Here is a 21,948-nt window from a genome sequence, read left to right on the forward strand (position 1 = left end):
GGGCTTTGGAGCCAGACAAAATTGGATTTGAACCCTTGCTCTGTACTTTCCAAGCTGTTTGGCCTTGGAATTTATTTATCCATCTCTGCATTTGTGGGCAAGGATAACAGTACCTACCTTATAGTTTTTTGTGAGGATTAAAGGAATTAGCAGAAATAAAGTCTTAAACATAGCACATAAAGAGCCTCAAAAGTTAATTGTGGCACTGGGGCTGTAGCTAAGTGGCAAGAGCACTTGCCTAGTGTGTGTGAGGCACTGGGTTCAGTCCTTAGAACTACATAAAAATAAAAGCAATTCTCTCCATCTACATATAGAAAAATAAAAATAAAAAAGTTAATTGTGATTACTCTATAGATGATTTTAAAATGTTCTTCCTCTGAATCTATTTTTAATATGAAAAAGTTTATTAGCTTGATTTTCTGCAAATGTTATTATTCTTAATATGATAGTTTGAATCTTAAGAATAGTTTTTCTCCCATATAACATCTTTTTGTCCCTTCAAAAATAAGAATTCACAAGAATAATTTGCTAACAGATATTGTCTACACAGAGACCTTTGCTGAACTCTCCTTCCCCACTGAATGGGAATTTCTCCTTTTCAAAGCTATAGTTGGAAGTCGATGTGCTTAGGGCATGCCTACGATGTTTGTTTTGTTTTGTTTCCCCTCCAGGTAAAATGCAATTCATGATACTCATGCTATGATCTATCTTGCTTAAGAACATGCATTGTGGGGGTGGGGATGTGGCTCAAGCGGTAGCACACTCGCCTGGCATGCGTGCGGCCTGGGTTCGAACCTCAGCACCACATACAAACAAAGACGCGTCCGCCGAAAACTAAAAAATAAATATTAAAAAAAAAAATGCATTGTGGCAGATTAGAAGTGGCACTCTCTTCCCTTCTTTATAAATCTGTTCAGCAAACACATTTCCGCCTTTTTTCTTACTCTCTTATGTTATTGTCATAATTCAGAAGCGAAACCCAGGATCTTCTCAGATAGATCTTATGGATCCCCAGCCCTGAATGCTGATTATAAAAATCTGCCCCTACTCTAGACTTGAGCAAGTGGGCTTCTCTTTTGTTTTTAGTACTACTATGCATGCTATTATCTGTAGGTTTGCCCAGAATAGTCAGCTCTCACTTTAAAGTTTGCTAAATTTAAATTATCTACAAATAACATTCAGTTGACCTAAGTGGAGGCTTCTAGCAACTTATGTAAATCCCTAGCAATTATAGACTTCAGATACTAGAGTTAATAATATAGAAATGTGACAATTTTTTTTAAGATTACCACAATTAAAGAAAAAGATTTATTTATTATTTCAAAAGTTTTCGGGATGTGATTATGTTTCGTATTTCCTAGAAAAAAAAATAAAATAGAAAAGAATAAAAAATGAAATAGCTTATTTTCAGTATAAGCTGACCCAACGGAGTTGCACTAATTTAATTTCAGCAGGCTTTCCGGTGACACAGGGTGTCTGCTTTAACAGCAGAGGATGTCTACAACTTCTGAATCAGCATGGCAGAAGCACCTCCTCCTCCATTGCAAATACTGGCAAGACCATATTCTCCTTGCTTCAAGGCATGAGCCAAATGAACAACAATCCTGGCTCCAGACATCCTAGGATTAAAAAATTATTTGGTTCTTTAATGAAGAACAGAGTTTATGACTAACCAAAAAATGTTTCTATTCAAAAACCTTATTAGCTACTACTTATAGCTGAATTCATTACTTTTCTTAAATTTAGGAGATTTGTTACAAAAAGGGTGTCATCTCCTCTAAAAGCCTGAATATAGACATTCATCTTTAGTTTCTTCTTTAGCATGAAATACTGTTGTGTCATATCTGTTGTTACTGATCTGTTTTCACTGTTGGATACTCTCTCAGGAATGGTATTTGTCTTATGAAGGATGGATTGGGAGGATTTTGTTCAACCAACAGCAATAGGAATTATGAAGTAGCTGAAGTTTGTACAGCCAGATATTAACCTGGGTATAGTTTTAATATTTTACTTACCCAATAGGATGTCCCAGAGAAACAGCTCCTCCATTGATATTCACTTTTTGGGGATCAATCTCCAGCATTTTAATGTTTGCTAGTACAACCAGACTAAAGGCTTCATTTACTTCCCACATTGTAATGTCTTCTTTTTTCAGTCCTGCATCTTTAAGAACCTAAAAATTTTTAAGAGAAAGATGTTCAAATAATTAGCAGTGAAAACTTATTTTCATTGTTTTCTTGAGATTTTATAATTTTGGTTCTTATTTTCCTTTGATGTAAGTTATTCAAGTATGAAGATTTTTAATTTTGAAAGAATCCTTTTATTTTTGAAATTTTTAATTTTTTCATCTAAGTCCATTAAAATCAAAGTCTTGTTTGCATTATCTTGTGTCTACTTTGGGGAGACGGAGAAAATTTGATTTTCTTCAACATCCCACAAATGCTTAAAAAGGTTTATTCATTTTTTTATTAATAAAAAAATGTTTATATATTCTTAAAATCTATCTTACTCATCATATATTCTTGGTCTGTCAAGTGAAGCGTAATACTTTGTCATGTTTATTTTTCCTTGTATCCCCTGCAGTTTGTTGTGGAGTTATATGAGACCTAGGTATTTATGTTTTGTAAAGCCTTACGTAATATGGTCCTGCTATGTTCATCCTTCAGCCATGTAGGAAGGCATTTTTCTGCTGGTGATTATCCTCTTGTTAAGAAATGTATCATTATGCTTTTTAATCTGATGCATTCCCTTTCAGAAGTTGTAATTTTCCTTTCTAACATCTGCCACTTCTGGTCAGACTCATCATTCTCCTACCTACTACTGTTTCAGATCCTTTTCTATTCTTACTCCTTCTAATTTCTACTTCCTTGGTTTTTGGGGGGGGGGGGGTTTGGGGTTTTTTTGTTGTTGTTGTTTTTCTGGTACCACGGATTGAACCCAGGGACACTTACCACTGGGCCACACCTCCAGCCCTTATTTTTTTTTTTTTTTTTTTTAATTTAGAGACAGGGTCTTGCTAAGTTGCTGAGGCTGGCCTGAAATTTGTAATCCTCCTGCCTTGGCCTCCTGACCACTGGAGTTACAGGTATGTGTCACCATGCCCAGCTGTGCTTCCTTTTTTTCGTTTCTGGGTGCTGTTCTCAGAAGTGCACTTTCAAGGTGAGTCCCTCTAGGAAGGGAATATTTGTTGGAGGCTTCTGAGATCTCTGAATCCCTAATAGTTCTCAGAACTCGTTGTTTACTTATGACCCCTTAGTACTTTTCCACAGGGGCTTGGTGATTTCTGCTTTGATAGCATGTAACAACAATTTGAAATATGTTTTTTGTATCTAGTTTTATTCTTTCAGTCCTGATACCAGTAGTTTCCTTTCAGGATGAAGACACCTCCTTTTGGGAGTGACTGTTTGCTTTGAATTCTAATTCCAGGACTATTAGCATTCCCTTTTCTTTGCCACAACTTCCCCATTTGTGGTTACTATACCAGGTATGTGCATGTAGCATTATACTTACAAGTTATTTAGTTATGTAGTTTTTATGTATTCTGCTGAAGATGTAGATTGTGTGTTACTCTGGATTTTTTTGTTTTGTTATCCTTATTGTTGTTTTCAGAAGTGGAAAGATTTGAAACCACACTCTCTGCTTTTGCAAATGATGAACATCTTTTTAAATAAAATTTTTAAAAAAATATTTTTAGTTGTAGTTGGACATAATAACTTTATTTTATTTATTTATTTTTATATGGTGCTGAGGATTGAACCCAGTGCGTCACACATGCTAGGCAAGCACTCTCTTAACACTGAGCCACTACCCCAGCCCTGCAAATGATTAACATTTTAAAGTCTAAAAACTGTGATCTTTCTATGAGCAAACCAGAAGCTGGCATAATGAAGTACAGACCCTTACTTTTTTTTCTCACCTTAGGTACAGCATATGCAGGTGCAACTGGAAAATCAATAGGGTCTACAGCAGCGTCAGCAAATGCTATTAATGGGGAGGGGGAAGATTGTTAAAATCTTGGTCACATCACCCAAAGCCTTTTACCTAACCCCTATAATATATGTAAATATATTTTTCTAGTATTCTACACTATAATGTTATTCCATTCATGTAAGACGTTGATTTTTTTTTTAATTATAGTTGGGTGCACAATCTTTCGAACCTAGCGCCTCGAACATGCTAGGCAAAGGCTCTACTGCTGAGCCACAACCCCACCCCAAGACATTGATTTTTATGGAGAGTAAGTTAGGGGTAATTTGCCTCTAGGGACATTGGCACTGGTTATCACAACAGGTAGGACGTTATTCCAACAGCCAAGGATGCTGCTAAACAGACTAAAATGCAAAGAATAGTCCCCACAACTTAGTGAAAAGTATCATTAATACTGAGGTTAAGAAAACCTAGGGGTTTGGGTGAAGCATAACCTAGCAGTTGGAATGTAGCTCGGTGATAGAGCACATACTGGGTTCAATCCCAGTACCACAAAAGAAAAACACCATGATCTAAACTAAGGAAGTTCCAAGATTATTTTGTAAACGAAGTAACATCTTTCAAGTCCTAATGAAGACAGCAAGGCCAATTTCCCCTCCTCAGTAGAGGGATAACACTTGGGGCCGGGCACGTAATGTCTCTAGCCAAGGCAGATTTTAAAGATGGGCCTAGAGAGATTGAGGACTCAACCATAGCCATACAGACAATAAGTGCCAGAACATCTAGATTTCTTATTTCTAGACTTCTAATCCCCTGTTTTTTATTCTACCTGGCTGCCACTCCAGGTAAAACATGTACCTGGTTTTCTCCTTGTCTTACAGGATAGGAAAGGGTTTTATTTAAGTGTACTCTTATATAAAGCAAATTATAACAAAACTATTAAAAGGAGTTTCATATTCAACTGAAATATGTATCAGTTAAATTGTATTACAAATTATAACTATAGACAAAAATAAGTAACTACTGTGTATCACCAACAGGGAAACCTGATTTCATGAAGAACTTAAGAGAAATTTTAGGAATAAACAAGGTTAGACCATCTACCTGCTATTCTTGCCAGTGGTTTCACATTGAGCCTCTGGGCTGCATCTGCAGTCATCAGAACCACAGCAGCTGCTCCGTCGTTCAGTGTGCTGGCATTGGCAGCTGTTACTGTGCCTGAAAGCAACCATGAGCATTGAAGTAAAAATATTCCTTCACATTGAATTCATTTGATTCAATCTAACCAATACAGGAATATTTCTGGGTTGTTAAATGTTTGAAGAGATTACTAATATGGCTGGAGATTAACCCTACCCTCAGGAAACATATACAAAGCTAAGTATAAAAGAGTGCCTTCTTAAAGCCAACTTAGGTAAATGCTGGTGAACAACCCTTCAAAGATAGGAACCAGTTCATATTTTTCTACCTAGCATCTTCCTTTATCCAAAATTTAGCAGATATTGCTATATATTTTCCAAATCAGTGTCAAAATTAGTTCTTCTAGAATCACTTAAAAAGTCAATGAACGCTAAAGACCACAGAACTGCACTTTTTTTTTTTTTTTTTTTTTGTCTGTACTAGGGATCAAACCCAGAGCCTTGTGCATACTAGGCAGGCACTCCACCACTGAAACCTGACCCCAGAACTGTACATTCTGAACAAGAATTTTATGATATGTGAACTGTCAATGGGACTGGGTTTGTAACTCAGTAGTAGAGCACTTGTGTCCATGTACAACTAAAAATGTTGGGTTTTTTTGTTTTGTTTTTACTGTCAAAAAAGTTCTTTAAAAAAAAAAATGTCAACAGTCAAGCACATGCCTGTAATACTAGGGGCTGAAGCAAGAGGATACCAAGTTCAAGGCCAGCCTGAGCAACTTAGCAAGACCCTGTCACAAGATTGAAAAATAAAAAGAACTGGGATGGGGGAGCTGGGACTGCAGCTCAGTGGTAGAGCACTTGCCTTGCATGTGTGAGGTACTGGGTTTGATCCTCAGCACCATATAAAACTAAATAAATAAAGATATTGTACCAACTCAACTAAAAAATTTTTTAAAAAAAAGACTGGGAGGGCTGCAGTTGTGGCTCAGTGGTAGAGCGCTCGCCTATCAAGTGCAAGGCCGCAGGTTCAATCCTCAGCACCACATAAAATAAATAAAATGGCGTTATTTTAAAAAAAAAAAAAGGGGGGGGGGTGGACTAGGAATGTGACTCAGTGGTAAAGTGTCCCTGGGAATACTTTGATACTTGGAACTCAGAAATTCAATCAGGAAAGAGGAAAAATTAATTTCAGATCGTTATCACAACTGTATACATTCCAACTTTAAAGCAAAAGAATGGATCATGTGTATGTGTGTATTGTAGATAAAAATAAATATAATAAAGGTATTATGTCTATGTGCTGCTGAGGATTGAGCTCAGCGCCTCACATGTGCCAGGCAAGCACTCTACACTGCGCCACAACCCTGGCCCCTTGATCTTTCCTTAAAAACTTTTAAAACAATTTGGGAACTTGGTGTGGTGGCACACACCTGTAATCCCAGCCATTAGGCAGGTTGAGGCAAGAGGACAGAAAGTTCAAGGATAGCCTCAGCAACTTAGGAAAAGCCTGTCTGAAAAAATAAAATGGGTTGGGATATAGCTCAGTAGTAAAATGCTTATCCTTCATGTAACCCAAGGCTTACATGAAGCCTTGGGTTTGATCACTAGCACCACTAAGAAAAAATGGTATTTAAAACACTGAGATCCCATTTGCACCACATTCAACAATTACTTACGAAGGACCTCTAAATGCCAGGCACTGATGATATTAATGAACAATACTATTATTATTTCAGTCCTTAAGGAGTTTACAGACACTTGCAAACCTGACTTTCAGTTCATAGAACTTTCAAGATGAACTATGAAAAATAATTCTATAGTCATGTTGCACAATGTCTTCTCTAGGATTTATGTATTAAAGGTATTAACAAGCAATTTAAAATATACTTTGAATTAATACTGTTTTATTACTTTAGTCTGATAAACTAAAAAATGTTAACATTCAGTCTGGGGATGTAGTTCAGTGGTAGAACAGTTGCCTAGCATATGCAAGGCCTTGGATTCCATACCAAGCACCCCCCACCCAAAAAAAATTAACATCTAGATGTCTCCTAGAATTACTCTTTAATAATCCTTAAAGAATAAATATAGTATATTGATTCCATTTATTCTTAGGTTTGATTTCTTACTAACCATTTTCTTTTTGGAAAACTGTCTTCAGCTTTGGAACTTTACTAAAATCCACACGTTTATATTCTTCATCTTCTTTCACAACTACATCTGGTTTACCTAAAACAAAAATATTTTAAGTAAACTCAAAACAAATAGTCATTCAGCAAGAAACTGTTGTATAAGGTCCCTAGTGATCCAAGCCTCCCTTTATATTCCTGCATGTCTTAAACCAGCCTGAGAAAATGCTCATCTAGAGCATTATAACCTCCATTATATTAGTGTCATAAAGAGAAGTTTAAGTAGCTTCATGCAATTTAATTTCTATACATCCACATCCCATTATCTTCTCAGCTCCCTTCTACGATTATTGATTCCAGGGGTAGATTCCTGGCCAACAGAGGACAAACTCTAGTATTATCCAGAACACAATAATCATTTCTGGAGTAGATATGTAACCTAAAATAAGTTAATGAGTCTGTACCATGGGTTTGTTTTCCTGGAGTTGGAGAAAGGGTCTTTTTCTACTTTGAGAGCCCTACAGATGTGATTCTAGAGATGGAGGCAGCACCTTCAGAAAGCCTGAAAGAATAGAGCATGCCAAAATAAGAAGCAAGAAGTTGTCCTAAAAGTACTGAAAGTCCAGGGGTTTTCTTTGTTTTATTTTATAGTACAAATGTCTAGTTGCAATCTCTGAAGCTCCCAGAGCAGACTGGTTGCTGTCATTCATCTCTCAATTCTAGGAAGTACCCCCACACCTAGTAGTCATCTAATATAAATCCCCTCCTTTCTTTTAAACATCAAGCTAATATGTTGTCACACAAGAAAGAGTTCTAGTAAATACATTTCTCAAATTAAAAATAGTCTCGGGCTGGGGTTGTAATTCAGTGGTAGTGTCTAGCATGTATGTGGTCCTGGATTTGATCCCCAGTACCACAAACAATGCTTAGGGGATCTTATCATTAGATTGAAATCTGACATTAAATTGGGTTGACATATGTTATATCTAAAGTGGAAGCCCCTCCCTTTAACCAGAACCAGAAGTATTGGTATACCTAAATTAAAAGGATGATAATACTAATTTAAAATGTAAACATAAATCCAGCAAAATGTAAAAGAAAAAAAATAGTTTAAAAATTAATCTACTTTGGAGCATTATCCCTCTACCTTTTACTGTAATTGTGACAGGAATAACTTCATTTCCAAATTTTCCAGCTTCCCATGCAGCTTTACTTCTGGTGTAAGAGTTAATAGCATAAGTATCCTGTTCATCACGTGCAATATTCAGCTTCTTTGCAGTATTCTCAGCACAGTTACCCTGATAAATGTGCAATTTTTAAAAACTAATTAAGTTTGTGTAAGTTAGAAAATATCTGTTAACTTTACCTAACTAGATAACAGTGATTACCAGTTAAATTTAGTTTCTTAAAATATACTTCTGTACTAGATAACTTTTCACAGATGCATTATCTTCAAATACTTCATATTGACCCAGAAGTTGCTTTTTTGGAGGAAAATGCCCTATGCAAGTGTGAGGCAATAGAAAAACTGAGCCATGTTGATACAATGGGTATAGAAAAATATTGTCCTAAAACAAATGGCTAAAAAAAAAAATCAGTATTTACAGTACCCATCTTTTAATTCAGTTTTTTAAATACATAAGGAAAAATTAGGTACTGTATATTAAATGGTATTCCTTATTTAAAAAGCAGTATTTACCATATGAATTTTATTGTAGACATCAGTCAGCCCATCTTTTACAATCAAATCTTCAAGCTTTACTCCACCGTATGGTGTTGCTCCTCTGTTCATTACATATGGAACATTGGACATGCTCTCCATCCCACCTGCCACCATCACATCCTGCTCAGCAACACAAAACAATGTCACTTCACAGTGTTACAAGTCTATGAGTTAAATATACTCTTTATACATCCATCAACAGATGAGTATTTAACATGGGTTTATTAACCATTTGTTACATAGTGAGTGCTTTTTTTTTTTTTTTTTTTTGGTACTGTGGATTGAACCAGAGGTGCTTTACCATGGAACCACATGCTCAGCCTTTTTTATTTTGGGTCAGCATTTCACTAAGTTGCTTAGGGCCTTGCTAATTGCTGAGGCTGGCCTCAATTACAGTCCTGCCGCCTCAGCCTCTCAATTCTCTGGGATTACAGGTATGTGCCACCACACCTGGTCTTGAATACCCTTAATCACTTGATCCTGATAAAAAACAAATGGTTTTAAATATAAGATTAGAATCAGACATTAATAAGAATTCCATTCCAGGTACAGTGATGCACACTTGTAATCCCAGTGGCTCAGGAGGCTGAGGCAAGAGGATTGCAAGTTCAAAGCCAGCCTCAGCAACTTAGCCAGACCCTGACTCAAAATAAATATAAAAGGGCTGGGGATGTGGTTCAGTAGTTAAGCACAAAATATAAAATTTAAAAACAAAAATGCTAAAATATCTTTCATGTACAGATCATCTTATGAAATTCTTACCTTCTAACCATTTCATTGACACTGCTAAAAATTTAATGTCTTCTAAAAGATTAGAAACCACCTCAGTTCATGGAAATAATCCTGCTTCCTTCACTCAAATCAACTCCTCTGGTAGAGCTGTAATAAGTTTCCACTTGATCTTCTGACATGCAGCCTTTCTGTGCACCAAGGCATCATCTACTCTTACCTGAGTCGTTCTGGCTAGAATCCATATCTGATCATTTCACGTTTTAAATAACTCTTAGTACCAATCTATCTTCTCCCTCCCTTGTCAGTCCATTGCCTGAACCTACACATCAAGTCCACAGAACTAATTAAAGCTTTCCACAGATACCATGCTCATACGCACACACCTCAACTTGCTGACCAATCCAGCAATATGTAAAATGCATGCATTTCCTTAAAACCGGCCACTTACATTTTCCCTCTATACCTTCTGGAACAGTTTCTCTATTGTATTTTTCCCAATTTATCCAAGCAGTACTATTCCTATTCCAAGACCAAGAAGCAATGGAAGACCTGCATGGAATTCATCCAGCACCACCTGTCTGATTGGTGACCAGCTATCATTCCCTCTCTATAGTCTGAGCCAACCACCTCTTCCTAGGTTACAGTTACAGAAAAGACCTAGACAAGGGCTGGGGTTGTAGCTCAGTTGTTAGAGCATTTGCCTAGCATGTGTGAGGCACTGGGTTCAATCCTGAGCACCACATAAAAATACATAAATAAAATAAAGGTTGAAACTGTCTACAACTCAAAAGACATTTTAAAAAAAAGACAAGGTGATGGTGATGGCTGATGGGTTGAAGTATAAGACCTACCATAGCTCACTCCCAGAAATTAAATTAATGAAAAAGCACCAAAAATAAGTTAGAAGATTATCACATTTTCATCATTTGCTACAGGCTGCTGTGATGAATTTGACCACAGTATCTCTTAAGACTTGGTATTAACTAACATAAAGAGGCAACTGGAATGAAAAGGAATCTGTCTAGCTTTTTAAGAGTCTTTGTTCTTCCAGTAGCTATCACTATAAAATTATGCATGGACATTTATGTACTTATAAACAGTACACTATAAGATGATTTCATCAACATTATATAACCCAAAACTTTGTTTTAAAAGACTCAGTGATAGAGTGTTTGCCTAGCATGTGTGAGGCACTGGGTTCGACTCTCAGCACTGCATATAAATAATAAAGATCCATCAACATCTAAAAAATTTTTAAAATAAAGGTTGATGTAATAATGTCAGGTAATGGATTTTATAGTTTGGATTTTTCAACAATGTACCTTTAAGTATGTGGCAGGGTATTTCAGTATAATACAAATAGTATTTGCTAGAGAACCACAATAAATCAAGATTATACTTGAAACAGATTTGGAACATCTAGACAATTTCATGATCATTTTTCATCCATTATTTTGACAAGGATATAGGCAAACAGGCTCACACAACTTTTAGAAATTATAACTGGATTAACTTTTTTGTAGAGCCTTGAAATTATCAAAATACTAAAATCCTCTGACTCAGCATTTTTCTAACATTTGCACATGAAGAAATTTTTTAAATCTTTTTTAAATCATCTCAAGTGCTGTCAGAATAGATGCTCAGCTAATAAGGGACAGAACTAGGATTTAAAGTTACTCAAGCTCCAGATTTTGCACTTATAACCACTAACCTGTACTGTATCAGTGGTGTTAAAAGTAAGTACACAAATATATCTGGGCACAGTGGTGTACACCTGAATTCCAGGCTGAGGCTAGAGGATCACAAGTTCAAGGCCAGCCTGGGAAACTTAACAGGACCTCAAAATTTTAAAAGATTGGGGATGTAGCTTAGTTGTAGTATGCTTGCCTTTGCCTAGAATGCATGAGGCCCTGGGTTCTAACCGCAATAACAAAGAAATCAAAAGTTCACAGATGTATTTGTATCCTAAGGCATTATTTCAAACAGTAAAGAACTGGAGACAACCTAAATGTCCACTCAGTAAGAGCCATAGAACATAATATAGTTATTCAGTTGAATAGAATTTGACCCAGTTATCCTACTCCTCAATATATGTCCAAAGGATTTAAAATCAGCATACCAAAGTGACACAGCCACATCAGTGTTTATAGTTGCACAATTTGCAATAACAGCTATGGCACCAACCTGCATGCCCATCAACGGATAAATGGATAAAGAAATTCTGTTATATCATGCTAAGTGAAACAAGCCACCTCAAAAAAATCAAAGGATGTATGTTTTCTCTGATATGTGGAAGCTAATCCACAATAAGGGTGGTGGGGAGACAGTGAAAAGACTCTGACATAACTTTTGTAAGTATACATATGAATACACCCCACAGTGAGTCTCCACCATCATGAACATCCACAAGGCTGGGTCCCTAATCAGAATAAGATAAATTCCGTGCATGAATAATTTTATCAAAGTGGATTCTACTCTCATGTATAACTAAAAAAAAATCAATTAAAAAAAAAAAGCATACATTGCATGTGCTAACACATCTCTAAGACATTAAGTGGGCCAAAAAGAGGTTAAGCAACTTGTCCACAGTTATTCTGACCAGCAGCAGAATAAACAAACTGATGATACTCAGAGGTCATGGGTGAGAAAAAAGAAGAGTTATTCTTCAGTTTATGTCATCTGAGGTTGTTTTGTGTGTCTCTATCTTTCATAAGGAAGTATCTAGTACAGTAGTTCAGATATCACTCCATCTTTTTCCCCCTTCTCTTTGGCTTGCTTTCTAATTGGAAACAAAGCAAAACATGTTTAACACAACAAAGGGCACACACAATTATGGTTCTTGTATATGTGAGAAAATAATTTTCAGATTTCACAACTGATGTTTGCCCTGGTTGTGTTATACCTTGGTAGGCTAGAATACGCTAGGTAGGAATACCAGTTTTCTTTCTCCAGCCCTGTAACTTTGTATTTGTGGATCTCAGGCTCACACTGGTTATCTGAAAAATGAAGGCTTGAATCTGATAAAAATTCTGTGTGTCTAAATCTAGACTCCTAACATCATAGCATTTATTTGCTTAGCAGCCTAGCTCCTGTTTAATGAGATAAAGACAATATCTCAACAAAGCAAATGGAAAGCCTACAAATTTAACCAGTGAATTCAGGCACTATAGGAAACTACAAGTTAGTCAACAATCCTGGACTCAATGACTGGTTCCCAAGTCAGCCTCTTGATCTTTGTATTTGTCAGAATAAGGGCTAGAATTGATTTAAAAAAAAAAAAAAAAATCAATTGCACAAGAGTTTGCATAGGATGCCCAATACCTTGGGTTCAATCCCTAGCACTGCAAAAAAAAAAAAAAAGGTTAAATCATTTAGAATCTCTAAGCCTCTTAAGAGTCATACCCAGGGCTGGGGTTGTAGCTCAGTGATACAGTACTCGCCTCGCACGTATGCAGCCCTGGGTTCGATCCTCAGCACCACATAAAAATAAATAAATAAAATGAAGGTATTGGGTCCAACTACAACTAAAAAAATAAATATTAAAAAAAAAAAAGTCATTCCCAGTCTAAGATGCCGTGGCTGAAAACTGTGTTTTTTTTTTGTTTTTTTGTTTTGTTTTGTTTTGTTTTTTTAATTTTTTATTGGTTGTTCAAAACATTACATAGTTGAAAACTGTGTTTTAACAAACACTTAAGCTATCATTTTGACCTGTATGTCAGTGGAGTTGCAAATCCACACACTCCTTCCTGAGTGTTTGAGATACCATATCAACTTTACTCATAATAAAAATCTCTTTGTTTTGTTTTTATGGTATTAGGGATCAAACCTAGGCCCTCATACATACTGGGCAATACCCTACAACTGGGATTTCATTTCTAAAGCATAAATGTGTTTAGATTTTTAGTGTCTCTTAGAACAATGTTATTTTAATTAATAGATTAAAAAAGACGATTCTTGCCAGGTGCAGTGGCATGCCTATAATCCCAGTAGCTTGGGAGGCTGAGGTAGGTGGATTGCAAGTTCAAAGCCAGCCTCAGCTACTTAATGAGGCCCAAGCAACTCAGGGAGACCCTGTCTCTAAATAAAACAAAAAATAGTGCTGGGGATGTGGCTCAGTGGTCGAGTACCTGAGTTCATTCCCTAATATCCACCCCCACAAAAAAAAAAAAAAAAAGATGATTCTTACCTGATGTCCACACATAAGATTTTGAGAGGCCATCATGATGGCTTTCATTCCTGAAGCACAGACCTTGTTTACAGTGGTACATGGAGTAGATACAGGTAGACCTAAAACCAAAATAAGTAATATTTAAGAAAAAAACAGAGATACTCACTTTTCAAATACAATTACAGAAGTAAAAGTAATAGAGCATGTTAATTCAACATGCAAAATTTCTCATACCATAAATGTCTATAAATATTATGCATTTAAGATGAAGTGACCTCCATTTTGACATTTTGAATATTTTAAGTATAAAAGCAAAAATATATTACTGATACCTGCACCCAATACTGCTTGCCTCGTAGGGGCTTGTCCTTCACCTCCTTGTAGAACGTTACCCATGTATGCTTCTTTCACTACTTCTTTTGGAATCCCTTTTTAAAAAAACACCAAAAATACACTTCATATTGTATTCAGTTTAATAATTAGTGATTACTTAATAAGGTTCATGACATCACACAGTGGGAATGGTTTCTTTTTATTATCAGTTTTTATTTTTATTCCTAACTCTACAGTATAAGGGAATTCAGAAATGTAGGCATTATTGCATTTCTTATAGCTATGTATGTAGTAAGTGCAAAATAAATTCCACTGAATCATTCTTCCCCCACACCACAAAAAGAAAAGCAACTACTGACCTGCCTTTTCGATGGCTCCCTGAATTGCAATGGAACCAAGTTTAGTGGCTGGCAGTGAGGAAAGGCTGCCTAGGAAGGATCCAATGGGTGTTCTTGTAGCACTTACTATAACCACTTCCTGGAAAGACAGAAGATGGCAAAAAACTACTGGAGGTCTTTTACCTAAATCACCTTTCATTAAGCTAAATAATTTAAATATGATCTAAGAAACAGACTATTTTGGTGAATAAGCAATTAATCTCCAAAGATTAAGATAACTTCAATATTTGAACAGCTGTAAAACTATACTTTGATGCTAACACTGTATGATTTAAGACCTAATAGAAAACTTAACACAAACTTTAAAATGGACATAAAGATTCTTCCCAGTTCTCTCCAGGAGGTTTGAGGGCAGAAGCTTAAGTTTAGATTCTACTCCTCAGTAAAAACTTTAAGATATCTTCACTTTACCTATGTTAACTATAATAATAATCCTAGCTGAAAAGCACCCTTACTAAAGAAAACTCTGGACTAGGAACCAAGACCTGTAGTCTAGATGGGGCAACACCACCTAACTAGGACAGAGCCAGATTGTCATTTATTTATTTGTTTGTTTGTTTATTATGGTATGGGGGATTGAACTCTGGGGTGCTTAACCATTGAGATACATCACCAGCTCTTTTTATTTTTTGAGACAGGGTCTTATTAAATTGCCTACATTGGCCTGGAAATTGCAATGCTCCTGCCTCAGGTTCCCAAGTTGCTGGGATTACAGGCATGTGCCAACACAAGGCAAGCTGTAATTTTTTTAAATTTTTTTATTTTTTGTAGATGGACATATACCTTTATTTTACTTATGTTTATGTAGTGCTGAAGATTGAACCCAGTGCCCCACATGTGCCAGCAAAGTGCCCCACCACTGAACTATAAACCCAGCCTCTAATTTTTTAATAATAAGAAAAAGTGCTTGCCTTGCATGCACAAGCCCCTGGGTTCAATCCCCAACACCACAAAAAAAAAGAAGAAGAAGAAGAAGAAAAGAAAAAGTATATAAAAAAGCTCTCTTAAATTCTATAAAACCCCACTGTAACAACTCTCTCCTCACACTTGTCTTCCTCAATCTCTTATTACACTCCTAGATAAAAAGATACTAAGTCACATTAGGAACCATATCAAACAGAGAGCCCCTCAGAAAATGCTAACTAGGTGATGAACTTTCCACCCTTGTCCAATCCCCAGCTGATCCAGCCTCTCTCTTATGAATCTTCCATGTGGCCTCTACATTGTGCCAAGTACAATTCAATGAGTATCCCTGAGAATAAAGGAAGTACACTACCCATTTTCAAGGGAAAATCTGTTTTGTAGTAGATTATGGAAAAATACCAAAAATTACAGACTGAAATTTTTTATCATAATCTAGGAGTTTAATATTTGAATAGCTGGCTATTCTAACTACTGCAGAATCCTATGTTGACCTTCAAATATACTCAAGTTATAAATATATGCATTTTAATTGACTATATTTCCTTTAAATTCTTGAAATTTTAAGGCACAATTCATACTTACATTCAAAGTTGGTTTTGATACATAATTTCGCTCCATATATCTTATTTCCTGTAATATAAATATTTGTTATATAAAATTAATCTACATAATTTTATAATTCACAATGATACGAGTTATTTCTTTCTACCTCATTATGATTTTATTTCAGAGTTTTCTACATTCTGCATATAAATGCTACTATGCTGATTAGCTGTTCACTGGAAATACATATTTTAACTTCTGATGAGTTTATCACCTTAAAACTTCTAAGTCTTATTAAGTACAATCTTTCAAAAACACAGTTGAGTCAAATCTGAAATGCAGTCCTGAGTCAAATCTGTTTTAAATTATGTAATCTTGGAATTCCACAAGAAAATATTTTCATTGCTTAAAGAAATATTTTGTAAGTAAAACTTGCTATCTTTCCCTTTCTACTTCCAACAAATGCCTCCAATTTATATGAGACAAACACACCTCATATAAACATGGTCTATATTACTAGATAATTGTTTTTGTACAGGGATTGAACCAGGGGTTCTTTTTCAATGAGCCACATCCCCAGCCCTTTTTTCAATTTTTTATTTAGAAGCAGGGTCTCGCTAAGTAGCTGAGGCTGGCTTTGAACTCACGATCCTCCTGCCTCAGCCTACTGAGCTGCTCAGATTATAGGCATAAACCCCTTCGCCCAGCAGATAAATTCTTTAATTGAAAAAGTAAAAAAGGGTTAGGTGCATCCCAGGGCTAGAATGGATGCTTAGCATTCGTGAGGTCCTGGGTTCTATCCCATGACAAAAAAAAAAAAAAAGTATGATCTAAATTCTTTCTACGTTGTTCTTAGGAACAAATTCCAACAAGAAAACTCCTGAAAAAATAGGACAGAGTTCAGAGACCTAACTAACTGAAATTGGACTATGCACAGGACAAAGAACAAATAATAAAATTTTCTTCCATGTGAAGTCGGAAGCATAACAAATCTTCAAAAATGATAGCTTATTTTTAGAATAATCTTATAGTTGGCAGTTAAAATGGGCAATAATATTTCACAGAGTAATAAGCAAATCAACAAATATGTAAACTTTCAAGTGACCCCAGAATTTAACTTTTCATACATTAAACATGCTTTGTCCTGACTGGATGCAAAATTAAAACTTTTAATTTTTTTTCAATTTTTTCAAACACAGAACAGACAAAAAGTAGATTTGGCAAGTAGGAATTATGAACAGGAATAGCCACATATCTCAAGGTACCTCCCCAAATTGGTTTTCATAAAGTGTTTGGATGAGAATATGTACACATACATGGCATCTTAAAGACAGCATAGCATGTTCTTCTAGGCAGTGGGAGAACAGAATTTCCCCACTTTTATTTGGAAACTTGATGTAAACAACTTTGCTATAAGAAATAATTTTGTCTTAAAATGTCATCATTACAAATATTCAATGTATCCTTTATTACAAAGAGGGTCTTTGTGTTTCAGCAATAGATGACTGACCTGCATAGAACTATTTAATCCTTCACCTGCTTAACAGACATTTTGGGATCACTTACCTTATGAAGGCATTATGGTGATTTTGAGATCTGTAAAATATGGCCCTTACACTCAAGCAGCATTATAGTCTTCTGGAGAAGAAACATCAACATTACCTGTACATATTCCTTGGACAGAATTTCGTAAGAACTACCAGAATAACATAATAATAAGCAAGTTATCCCCAGGGTTCAGGGGAGAAAGATTCTTTGATACTGGCAGTGACCTTCAAATCCTGGGGTTTATTGTATTTAAATTTCATGTTAACACAATACAGGCTACTTCCTGTTATTAAACTGTTTGTTTGAGATCCTGAAATAAATAAAATGTCAGTTATCTCAGTCTATAATATTTGTTTGTTGTTTGTTTGAAGTGCTGGGGATCAAAGCTTGGGCCTTGCACATGCAAGTACTCTACCACTGAGCTCCATTCCCAGACCCTAAATTTGTACTTCATAAAGTTTGTCATGAGATTAGAAAGGTTTGTTTTACTCTACGGAGCTTTACACGTTAACTCAAGTGACAGTATGCACTACTCTCCCCAGGCAGCAGACATGTCTATGCTCAAGTAGGTAAGGCCTAAGAGCATCGCTCAACAGAGGTACTTGTCAGTATCAGCTGTGCAAAAACAAGCCTACCCTTCACATATCATATAATTTGGGCTACTGCATATATATAAAACCTACTTATCTAAGGGATACTAGTTTATTATCTGTGATCTAACTTTGATAAAAAGTTCCTATATGTAGTAAATGTGCCAGTCATTTCATTGCCTCTCCAACCATACTCCTTTCTCAAAGCGATCCAGAAGCAGGGACACTAAGACTCTATAAGGCAACTCCCTTAGCTATCTCTGGCCAGAGCTCACAGGACTAAGAATGAATTGTACGGCCCCTCACTGGCACCCTCAGACACTGGGTTAGCTAGATGATGGTGGATCCATAAAGTGATTAGTCACAAGGGACTGGAGCTAGTGAGCACTGCAAATGGCAAATGCCATGTAAAAGTAGATGTAGATAGAGCACAGTGCAAATTGAACATTCATAATCAGAGAACAGGAAAGCACGGCACACTACAAAAGTTTCTTTGGTTAGATATCTTCTACTTTAGGTTCTGGCAAGACCAGCCACACCTGATTTCATAATCTTTGACATCTAAGAGTTGGCCTATTATATCTCTTCAAAAATGTCCTTTCTAGGCTGAGGGATAATGATAGTGTGTACTCCAAGCATGTGCAAGGCACAGCATCCACCCACCCACCCACCCCCAAAAAAAAACAACCTTTGCTGGTGTGAAGTAGAATATTGTTTCTTATTCATTAAGCCACTTTTCTTTCAAGTTGGTGGTTCGGTTTTTTTGTCTGTTTTTTGGTTTGGGAGTTGGTTGGTTGGTTTGTACCATGGATTGAACACAGGGGCTCTTAACCACTAAGAAACATCCCCAGCCTTTTTTATTTCTTATTTTTTGAGACAGGGTCTCACCAAGTTGCTTAGGGCCTCAATAAATTGCTGAGAGACTAGCCTTGAACTTGTGATCCTCCTGCTTCAGCCTCAGTGTCCTTTCCTTTTCTACACCATTTTTCCTTTTACCTTGATTCCATAAAGCATGCAAATGGGCTAATTCCTTCCAACTAAAAACAAAGTAAAAACAAATATCCCTTGATCCACATTTACAGTAAACTTTCACCTGATTTCTTAGCTCCCTTTTACAAGAAAGATTTGTCAACACCTCTGTTTACTGTTCAACCCAGTCAGCAAGGGGGATTGAACTCAGAGCCTCATATATGTTGGGCAAGTGCTCCACCAATGAGCTGAGCTACATCCCCAGCCCAAGGTCAACAATGTCAGTATAGCAAAGTCAAATACTTCACAGACTTTGGACCGGCAGCTTTAGAAAGTTTAGAGCTGTCTCTAAGGTCATCAAGGCTAGACTGAGAACAACATAACCTCCCCACAAAAACTACTGGATAAATATCTACCTACATGTGAACACAAAGGTATTTGTAGGAAACATATGTAAGTACACATATAACCAGAAATTAGTGTACACAAACAAGCTCTCCTCACCATTCTGGGTGCTTCACCATACCAAATAGAAGAAAAGCCATCAATACAACTTTTTATGGAATTAGGTACATATACTGGCACAAATACATATTTATGATTAATAAAAAATAGATACCTATAAAGTAAATCAAAAATAAAAATACACATTTTACTATGATTATTGGGCTCATTTTACCTTTGTTTTCTCAAATACTCTCCACGAGTTGTTTTCAGAATGTAAAGAGGTGATATATATATAATCGCCATACACATACACGCACATATATATTTTTTGTTTTGTTTTGTTTGGTACCAGGCATTAAACCTAGTGGCACTTTACTTCTGAGTCACATCCCCAGCCTTTTTTTTTTTTTTTTTTTGCTTTTTATTTTGAGACAGGGTCTTGCCATATTGCTTAGGGCTTCACTAAGTTGCTGAGGCTAGCTCGAACTCGTGATCCTCCCGCCTTGACCTCCCAAGTTGCTGGAAACAGGCATGCACCACCACACCTGGCTTAATTAGTTATATTTTTATCACTGCCTTTACCATCTCACCTTCCCCTTCTGTCCTCTTAAGTGCTCCAGTGCCCCAAGGACTTTGTTCCAAGCCCTTTTACTACAAATTATATTTGTAGTCATTGTTTAAGGGGCTCCTGGGTAGGATTTTTTTTTTTTTTTTTTTGTATGGGGGATTGAACTCAGGGGCACTGGACCACTGAGCCACATCCCAGCCCTATTTTGTATTTTATTTAGAGACAAGATCTCAATGAGTTGCTTAGCGCCTCACTTTTTGCTGAGGCTGGCTTAACACTCCGCGATCCTCCTTCCTCAGCCTCCGGATTAAGGGCATGCACCACCGCTCCCAGCTGGAATATCTTTTTAATATCACAATGCCAATGTAATTGTAAGACCAATGATTTTATATTTTGTGAGAAAAAGAAAAGAAAACCTCTCTATGGACCATAATGCTCACACACGATTTTAACGAAAATCTCGGAAACATATTCTGCAAAGAGGCTCATCTCTCTGCAGTCTACACGTCAGGCTCGGTGGGAGCCAACGCGGGGCCTTCCTGCCAGCACAAATCCATACTCGCTGGTTAACACATTAGTACAGTCACAGCAATCACGCGGAGATCCTGGCCAAGGCAGCGCGTTGTCGGTGCCCTTCTATGGCTTTGGGGGCAACACGCCCCTTGACTAGCTCCCTCCGGACGTACTCTTAAGGCTGCACCCCGCCCGCGGGAGCCGCCGGAAGGAACCTTTACAGGCAGGAACCTTATGAGGCGGAGAACTGGCTCCCTGAATCCTGGGTCAGGGCACGGTGGGGCCTAGGACTACCCGAAGGACGCGCCTACCTCACCTGCATCAGCCTCCGAAGCAGAGGGCTGCGCCCACGGACGCTGCCGTGCAGAATTGCCGCCAATACAGTCATGGTCAGAAGAGAGCAAGGAAAGGTTTCAAGGGCAAAGACGGACCGCGGACCACTGTCAGTCTATGCGACCCGTAGACCCCGCCCCCTGGAGCAGGCACCGCCCCGACCTCGTTTCCTCCAATAGCAGCCTGGGACCGGCAGCCAAGGGCGGGGCGGGGCCGGGAGCTGGGAACGGCCTTAGCCTGAGCCTGGATAAGGTTGACTTGTGACCTGCCTGGCTCCAGGCTCTGGCGGCTGAGCCAACTGGCACCCAACACGCTCCTGGTTCCCTCGTTCATCTCCTTCTAACCTTCTGAGTCCAGTGGTTTATGTGTAATCGAAGCTTTCCATTCACTGAGCCTGCCTTTCTCATTCTCACCCATACAAAGGAAATTCATGATTAGCTTGCAAGCGACCTAATTAGCTTTTTAAAAAATAATAACTTTTGTTATTTCTTTTGGTACTTTATTAACAATTAGCTTTTAAGTTATGTTGAGAGGATTTTTTAAGTATTTTTCAGTAGGAGGAGGAAGAGAAAGGATAGAATACAAATTAATAGCACATTATTAGTCTGGCATGGCTGCCAGACCTATAATCCAGCGCCTCGGGAGGCTGAGGCAGGAGGATTGGCAGTTCAAAGCCAACCCCAGCAATTTATCAAGGCCCCAAGCAAGTTAATGAGACCCAGTCTCTAAATTTAATATGTGTGTGTGTGTGTGTGTGTGTGTATCTCACTGGTTAAGCGCCCCTGGATTCAATCCCTGGTACAAAAAAAAAAAAAATCACATTAATAAGGATTATATTAAACTTAACAAAAATTCCATGAATTAGCTGCTACTATTGACTACCCTTCAACTAAGGAGGTAACTGAAATACCAAGTTAACTTGGATTTTTGTTGTTGTTTGTCCATGATTGCACAGAAAGTG

At 37.2% G+C, this 21,948-nt stretch overlaps 1 protein-coding gene across 1 annotated transcript; it reads right to left on the reverse strand.

Annotated features, from left to right (window-relative positions):
- Window positions 1-1,294: 1,294 nt before the first annotated feature.
- Acat1 (acetyl-CoA acetyltransferase 1) lies at window positions 1,295-21,128 on the reverse strand. Its single transcript, XM_046466375.2, has 12 exons — window positions 20,971-21,128; window positions 16,059-16,106; window positions 14,514-14,631; window positions 14,154-14,249; window positions 13,840-13,940; window positions 8,898-9,041; window positions 8,346-8,496; window positions 7,203-7,298; window positions 5,032-5,145; window positions 3,917-3,981; window positions 2,016-2,173; window positions 1,295-1,619 (listed from the first exon to the last, which is right to left on the reverse strand). The coding sequence occupies exons 1-12, from the start codon at window positions 21,040-21,042 to the stop codon at window positions 1,499-1,501; spliced, it is 1,284 nt and encodes a 427-aa protein (XP_046322331.1). The 5' UTR covers window positions 21,043-21,128; the 3' UTR covers window positions 1,295-1,498.
- Between the last annotated feature and the right edge of the window lie 820 nt (window positions 21,129-21,948).

The sequence above is a fragment of the Marmota monax genome, unplaced genomic scaffold (assembly GCF_021218885.2).
Source record: "Marmota monax isolate L192 unplaced genomic scaffold, Marmota_monax_Labrador192_F-V1.1 WCK01_AAM20220418_F8-fsc00045, whole genome shotgun sequence".
NCBI classification, from domain to species: Eukaryota; Metazoa; Chordata; class Mammalia; order Rodentia; family Sciuridae; genus Marmota; species Marmota monax.

Bases quoted from the DNA above. Each gene is read 5' to 3' on its own strand.
- Acat1 (XM_046466375.2), bottom strand. From the start codon at position 21,042: ATGACTGTATTGGCGGCAATTCTGCACGGCAGCGTCCGTGGGCGCAGC. The intron at 14,632-16,058 runs GTAAGTATGAAT...CTGTCTTTCCAG, and splicing joins TATCAAAACCAACTTTGAAT to GAAGTGGTTATAGTAAGTGC. The intron at 8,497-8,897 runs GTAAATACTGCT...CACATTTATCAG, and splicing joins TCTACAATAAAATTCATATG to GGTAACTGTGCTGAGAATAC.